General features: G+C 32.4%; 1 protein-coding gene across 1 annotated transcript; it reads right to left on the reverse strand.

Annotated features, from left to right (window-relative positions):
* Positions 1-3,390: 3,390 nt before the first annotated feature.
* LOC123199648 (probable glucan 1,3-beta-glucosidase A) lies at positions 3,391-7,854 on the reverse strand. The gene is made up of 8 exons (XM_044614681.1): positions 7,663-7,854; positions 7,218-7,337; positions 6,941-7,138; positions 5,914-6,069; positions 5,659-5,828; positions 4,596-4,745; positions 4,057-4,403; positions 3,391-3,974 (listed from the first exon to the last, which is right to left on the reverse strand). Exons 1-8 carry the CDS (start codon positions 7,840-7,842, stop codon positions 3,790-3,792), a joined length of 1,506 nt encoding a protein of 501 aa, XP_044470616.1. The 5' UTR covers positions 7,843-7,854; the 3' UTR covers positions 3,391-3,789.
* Between the last annotated feature and the right edge of the window lie 722 nt (positions 7,855-8,576).

Below are 8,576 nucleotides of genomic sequence, written 5' to 3' on the forward strand. Positions count from 1 at the left end.
ATGACCGATTTGCTATTTATATGAAAAACACCGAATTCAAACCAATTTTTTTTTTTTTATATAATATGTGGTTAATGGGTCATGTAACAAATTGTTAATTCTGTTCAAGAGTACTACTTCCCCCCTCCACATAGTTAGTTACTTTGATTAATTAGTTTAATCAAAATCAAAATCTTTCATTAACAACTCATTTTTAAGAGAAATATGAAACCTAAATTAATTTATATTCCTTTAATTTTAAATACTTTTATTAATTAAGTCAACATATCAATTTGATAATCTATCAAGATTGTAAAAAAATTAGAACTAAAATATGTCAACATCTTTATATTCAGATTTATGTGATGGTTATTATCTTTAAGTTATCACTTGATCTAAAAATTAATTTATTTAGTAAGAATTCAACCCAAAAAAAAAAATTCAAGAAGCAAAACATAAATTCTCCTTTATTCATTTGAAATCCGAAAACCTCAATTTGAGAACTTTAACTTTGATACAATTTTAAGTCTTTACCATAAACTTAAATTATTATATAAAAACTCAAGCATAGAGCTAAGAGATCCAGGTTTAACTTCACACTCTCACAAATAGACTAAATCAAGTGTATACAACAATGATATATTTCTAATTATTCCCTTTGGATTTTATAACTTGATGGTTGAGCTTGACCGCAAAAGGGGATTCCTTTTAAAAAGAAAAAAATAATACACCTATTGCCTTGAGTATAGCAAAGATCCAAGGATATGGTATTGGTAGCTGGTTTTTTAAGCCCCTTGATATTAAAATGGCATATACAGATGTTAAGTCTGTCTGCAGAGGAAGGAGCAGTAGTGGCCAACACCTGCATACAAAAACACCTTTAATTTTACACTCTCACACATGCAAATAAAAGTATGGTTGTGAGAACAAGGGAATCCCATTAAATTTTTGAGGTGTAATAATTGATGTTTCCTACCAAAGCAATAAGATAGAGAAATGGGTTGTCATGGCTTCATAAAGGAAACAATAAACTCCCACTACAAACAGGTTTATAAATATATATTTGTGAGAAAGAGAGCTCATTATTTTGGGCACTCATCAAGCACATTATTGGGAGCTCTAAAAGGATTCCCAGACACCAATTATAGCTCTCAGTGTTTGTATCCATTGGCATAAATGGTGGCTCAAAACAAAGTGCTCAATCAAGTTTTAGATGATAATTATCAATTAGATTGGAAAATCTCTCCAATTTATTTGAAATTTGATTTTCTTTTGCAAAGGTGTTCAATCTTGTTATCATTGAATTGTTGATTGCACTAACATGCATATCCCAGAAATTCAAAAGGGATTTCAATAGCACAATGGAGAACAAATTAATTACAAGATCTAATTCTTTCATCTCTTCTTGACTAAGATGATAAATTTTTATCATAATATCCAGATTTATCATTAATAAATAAATTTTTTGGAACTGGTGGTTCAGGTTGAAAAGGGGTGTTCAAACAGTAAAACAGACGTTTCAGTGTGATGAAAAAGTGTTCCACTTGAATCTCCAATTTTGGCCCGAATGTTGAACAAATAGAGAAACAGCCTTGTTTCTATATTAAAGTTAGCTATTACAAAGAATAGAACAACTGTTTCGTTTTTTTTGTGTGTGTGTGTATGTATACTTTTCGTAGATTTTATTAGGCTTCGAAATAGACTTAACAAAATGGTTAGGGTTTTTGGAATTCTGTATTTAATATTCAAAGACTGTTCAATCTCTTGCGCTCTCCTTATAATTAAAACTTCAGTATTAATAATTTCTTCATCCTTTGCCCGGTTTTTTCAGTTTTCGGCTTTCACCTAAATTCTTATTGTTCATTTACTCTGGCATGGAATGATATGATATTTTTAAAAGTCTCTGGTAAATCAAAATGAAGTAATAGTAATAGAACCAAAACCAAAAGTTAAGAAAGAATCTTGCACTGATTCTCAGTCCCTTTCTAATAAATATTGTGTAGAAAAGTAAGACATTAGCAAGTGATTTATCTGTGACATATTGGTGCTTTTGCTTCTTTTTGTTCCTTGCCCCACTTCATGTAGGGAAAGGAGGATCAAATATCAGTAGCACCTTTTCTCTTAATGACTCAAACCCACCAACCACACCAAAAATTAAAATGTGCTTTACACTGGCTATTATAAATCAAATGTGAGACAAACCTTGAACCCACTTCCCATTTTTAATGAAACATTAAGAATTTGGCGAATTTTAAAATCAGGTTAACTTGTAGTTGTCAATAGTTTAGACAAAAATTTTATTTTCTTAAACTATCAGTTTACGTCCACGTTATTGTAAAATTTTGGCAAATCACAAACAATTGTGTTCACATTTGGTTTTATATACACACAAATAAATGTGTGCATATCGTTGCATTTTGTGTAAACATTTAGACTAAAATATTTATTTAAGAACATCTAACAACTTATTTTGTCTATATTCGAAGTTGTTTTCTATCCAGATATACTATTGTGATTTCCTATAGATTTCACCATTTGTCTTACCTTTGTTGAATGTATAAACTTGCTTTATTCTTTGAGTATATTGACTCTTGTATTTCTCTGCTTTTTAGAACTAATTTTACAGTGCCATTTTTGGTCAAGTTCTTCTGATTTAGCGCATCTTAGTTCTGGGATTTTATTCCTTTCTTCTGATTTAGAGCATCTTAGTTCTGGGATTTTATTCTTCTATGTTTGTTTCTTCTTTTTGTCATGCAAGTTAGCTTATTTGCTTAGGTAATGGGATACAAATTTGTGACTGGTGCTTAAAAAGATTTCATGGTAAGGGGTTGAAGGGATTTCAGCCTGAAAGTTCAAAGGGAACTTGAACAACGAGTCGGATACTTGAAGTGTTTCAAACCAGAGAATAAGCTATTGTCATAGGAGAATTTAGAAATTATTTGAGTAGAAAATGTTTACTTGTATATTAAATTCAATTTGCATTTGACAGTACGTTTATTACTTAGTGAATTATTTGAGATGAACAATGTCCCATGAGTGTAGGCTCTATTGACTCTTAATAATCGAACAATGTAAAAAATCTATTGTATCATCTTTACTTTTGTACCATTATTTTGATTTGGTCAAATCTGTTATTTAATTGTTGGGAGAGATTCACTTTCAACACATTCTAAACTCAAAACAAACTTTGCTAACCAAACCCGTATCACTCGCCTAAGTGAACTTGAATTTTACCCCTTAGCTTTCGTCATGATAAGATGATAAGGTGCCTATCCATCATCGACACATCATAAGAATGTAATATGATCAATCTCACATACATTTATGCATAGAATATTTGGTAGGGCCAATTAGGCACAATATGGATAAGACTTTCTATAAATTTATACTAAAATGGCTGGCAAAGGAGGAGATAAGAGATCTAATTTTTCCATTTCTTCCACAAGAAATAAAAAAGAGATACTTCAGAATTCAGAAAGGACAGATCAATACATTTTGAAGAATACATTTTGAAGAATAAAGGAGATGAATCTTCTAAAAGCAGTAATTTCTTTTTCTTCTCCTTCTTCCTTTAATTTCTAAATACAGTTTTACCAAATTATAAAGCAAGAAGCACATCACCTTTCGTTCAAATCAATTATTCAATCAGCCTTTAAGAATTATATAGTCTGATTGAATTATTAGGAGACAGTTGACATTACCTAATGAATCGGCTTAGCTTGAAAATCAGAAGAATATCAATTGAGGAATCTTAAAAATAAGACCCCCAAACTTCAGCCTTCTTTGAAGAACTGTCGGAAAAGAAGGCCTCTAGCTTAGGCTTATGAAGCCATTTTCAATCATCCATTTTAGACTCCAGTGATTTGAGTCACACTTGTACGCCCAATACGCCCAACCAAAACTGGCCCGCCCAAACACATCTAGTTCTGCGTTTGCAAATCTCTGATAATCCTCTTTTGATGCATTTTTTACTTTCCATTCACATGTCCATTCACCTGCAAAATTCAGTAGATATTTTCAGCTTTGAGTCCAGCTCGCAAAGACAATTAGAATCGCTGGATCTTGCTTTCAACTTACCAATGAAAACTAGAGGGCCCTGGTCTGAGACAGATTTGATAGCGGAAGCTCTGTTATTATAAATGAAATCAATATTTTGCTGTACAGTCATGCTGTTGAAGCCCTCCCAGAAGAGATTATACATATGGAAATCAATGACTACTCGACCAAAATTGCTCGAAAATGAGATCAGTTCCTTCAAGTCACCTCCCAATCGATTTGAAAAGATCACATAAGCGTCTTTGGTGTATTTCCTCACAGCATCATAACCATCTTTGTAAAATTTCTTAAGGTCATCTAAATTGATACCAGGGGAAAGTGGCTCATTCATCAACTCAATGGCCACAAGACTCGGTTGAGTAGCGTATCTGCAATATGCAGAGTCATTATATTTGCATACATTAGATTTCATAATACTTGCATACATACATGATGAATCATGTCATCATATGATTGAATTAATTTAAAATCATCCAATCACTTATGTACTCATTTATATTTTTATTGTTTACAAGAAAACAGAAATGAAAGCTAAAAGGAGGAGTTTAGTTTCATGAAACCTTTTGGCAAGAAAATCTATGACATCTACAGTCTCTTGTATATTTGAACTACCCCATTCCTGAAAGCCATCTCTTGTTGCGCTGTGAGCATAGCCGTTTTGGGAAACTCGCAGCGCATGCAAATCTACAATCACCTTTAACTTGTATTTCCTGCACTTGCATAAACAGATATGGTATGAAACCTAAAGAAGATCAATCAGCAAAATGAACAAATACTCCAAACAAGAATACAAGATTTATATTGAAAACTCAATAAGTAAATCCACGGGTAGAAGAGTATTTCAACTATGAATGAAGATTATTATAAGAAAAATAAGAGATTAATTTTGCTTACTCTTGTTTGCACATGAGCTCTCATTTTTTTCATACACTTTTATACAAATTTTATGTACAACCCCAATTGGAAGATACTAGACACTTGTACCCACAAGTGGCGCCCAATTTACTTCAGGTAATTGTTATTCTACCCATTGCATTTAGTTAATGGAATGACAAATTTATCCATTGAATCATATAGTCCATACTGTGGGAACGAAGCCTCCGTGCCCATATGAAATCAGGTAGGCTACGAGATTAGGCCTACTAGCAAAATCTCTTCGCTACTAGACACAACCGTCCATTCATTTGTCTATTTTTGTTAGATAAGAGTGAATTGAAAGATGTTCGTCTAGGAAATTGATTAGAAATAGCAACAATAAGGTCCCCATCCCACCTCACACGGGGAGGGAATTCCCCTACATGAGTGGAGAGAAGAACCAGAACAAAAACAATCCCAAATAGCATAAACTAGATAGATATATCTCTATCAAGCCCTGTCCTTACTTGATACCCTATAAATATCATTATACTTTTAATTATTTTCCACAAAATGTTATTACTATGAAGCAGAGGGAACGAGAAAGGGTAAGAAATGCAAATGGGATTATTTCTCATTAAGGATTCCCCATAATCCCCATAGCGAGGACAGGAGAGGAATGGGGATGTGTCCCACCCTACGGTAATAGATATGGGGATAACTATCCGTACCCCTCTCCTCCCATCTCTAATATGATTGTGTACTTACTCACTCCATTTGAAAGCATTGTCTAAGGCCTCCAATGAGCCTCCGATGAAAGGCTTCGGTGGATTGGGATCGTACATAATCCACCACCCAACTGGGATTCTCACAGCATTGATGCCATTTTGTGACATGAAGTTGAAATCCTCCTCGGTGATGTAAGTGTTCCGATGATCCTAATATTAAACATAGATGAATTAAATCAGTTAAAAATTCTAATATGGTTATCCGACTTTCTCCTTTTCTTAAATTAACTCTTACCTTCATAACTTGAGGGGCTTTATCTGGACCATAACCATTTGTCAGTTGATATTCTCCTTGTAAGCTACTACCAATTGTCATGTTGAAGACAGATGGATCGTTATCATCCCAACTTGAGCCATTACCATCTGCAGTAATCTCTGTATCTGATTTCACCTAATTATATTGTAGAAGCTAATTAGTCAAGACTATTTATTAAAAAGGAAAAAATGATATAAATGCCACTTTATCTATAAAGCGATAAGTTAAGGCATACAAGTCCCACTTTTCAATCAGTGGGTGGACTCCCTGCTCCGTGGCGTGTGGGCAAGGGAATAGGTGGCAACATCCCTAAGCCTGTAAATGATATTTAACTATTCACTATCCCTCCCTTATCAGACAGAAGATAGGGTATTATTTGCTACTAGATGTTGCCCGCGATTAGCATTTATCTTATAAACAGGTGTTTTAGAGATTCCCTGAAAAATAAGAATCTTTAAAGTGTTTGGTTTAGTAATAGTTCTGAAAGTGTTTAGTTTCATTGTAATTAAAGAGATATAACGTATTAAATAATATTGACTCTGATAGATGTAATATGATTACGTATAAACCCGATAATTACATTGGTGTGACTATTTTATTTAATGAAGTGGTGCACAATCTCTCCCTCAACCGTTTTCCACATTTAATGTTATTGTTAAAAGCTTTCGACAAGTCATTGATCAAGCGAGCTTTTTAGATATGACAACTTGACTTTAAAAATAGAGTTTCAACATAAACGAAAATGGGTACCATATATGCGTATAAAAATGACTATTTAACTCTACAAATAAAGTTTTAACTTAAAAAGATACGGTTAGGAGATGGGGAAGAGAAGAGTATAAAAATAATAGTTTTTTACGGATAAGAGACGAGAATTCTCTAGCGAGGATGGAGAGGGGACCGGGACGGGTCCCACACTGCAGGTTGAGACCGGGATAGCCATCCCCGCCACTCCCCTCCTCTTGCAATCTCTATAGATGCATCATTTAAAGATTTTCTACAGTACCTGAACAAATTGCCCGTTAGATGCTTGGAGGCGAACTTGATAATTATTGCCTTCTTCCCTTACAATCTGAAATATCTCTGACGATTTTGGTGATGTTGACACTGCTACTAGTTTGTCTCCTTCGCCTTCATTTTCTAGGCCAACAAATTGCTTATTGGACACTCTCAAGCTGAAAAACGTCTCATTGATTCTCCACAACTGCATTACACATTTAATACTTAAAATCAAGCAGACCCTGAAAGTATTAGAAGATGACAGCAAAGTCATAGAACCAGACCCTGAAAGTTTCCCAATTAGATTCTGAGCTTCCACATAAAATCAAGCTTTTCCCACCTCCATTATCTGCACAGAGATATTTTTTCTGCTCTATGGACATAAATTGCACATGTGTTCCATCCTATCACATCCACAAGAGTCATTAAATATCTTCAGTGTCGTCACAATACAATTTATTGAAATGTTGACTAAATTTCCCAAGTCTGACTTATTTCACCATCAAAATTAAATATATTTATCTGTCTCATTGAATGCATTGTGTGGCATGGCAAGCGTCAAGCTAGCTAAAGATTGAAGCCAGAAAGTTAAGATGGGCAGATTATCTCCTGAATCTTCCTTGAGGAAGCATTAAAACACAGAAAAACTTACCTTTTCTTCACTTCAATGATCTATATACTCTAATGAAAATTAATTGATAAGTGCAGAAAATGGAACGATGTACTAACCAGAAGATCCTTGTTGGGAATTCCATCAAAGAGGGAAGGTTTCATCCATCCCTCTATGAGAAGCCAGTTCCCAAGACTTGCAGCTTTTAATGGCAAATCCTGGGGAGACACAAGAGAGAAAGAGAGAATCCAGAAGAGGCATGACGATGAGAGAATTGCACTGTAGTAAGCCATTGTCATATTCACAAAAAGCAAAATAAGTACTGGTAACTCTATATATATGGGCCACCTAAAAAATGAACTCTTAAAGATTTTGTGCCCGACACTATGCTTAAAAAATTATTTATTTATAATTTTATTAGTTCTTACCTTTTTCTATTAATTAATAAATGAAATCAATATATTTGTTTCCTTGTTAAAATATAATTTCCATAAACCCTTAGATCATAAAATATTCATATCATACAGTTTATAATACATATTATATGATACAATATAAATAAAAAATACTATAAATTTTAAAATATATTAAAAATTATTCGATACAATAAAGATATTATATAGTATAATATATATCATATAATAAATATATATTATCAATATAAATTAATATATTTATTTGAAAAAAGGATAACATGAAAGATATGTATCTAAAAAATTTTAAAAGATTTTTTAATAATTTTTAAAAAGATAATGTGATAATTAAAATTTTATTATTATTATTTTTTTAATAAGATGTCTCACAATGTGATAAATAATATACAATATAGAATTTCACTATTTTTTTGTAATACTTAAATCAAAAAAAGCAAAAAGACTTACTCCATCTCAAAACTTTTATTAGTAAAATTTTAAAACTCAAATATTTACTCTTACATTAAAATTCTCTTTCAAACGTTTATTTAATAAAAAAATTTAAAATTTTATTTTATATATTTTTAATTTAAAAAATTAATAATTTTTCTCATCCAAAA

The sequence above is a fragment of the Mangifera indica genome, chromosome 16 (genome assembly GCF_011075055.1).
Source record: "Mangifera indica cultivar Alphonso chromosome 16, CATAS_Mindica_2.1, whole genome shotgun sequence".
Taxonomy (NCBI): Eukaryota; Viridiplantae; Streptophyta; class Magnoliopsida; order Sapindales; family Anacardiaceae; genus Mangifera; species Mangifera indica.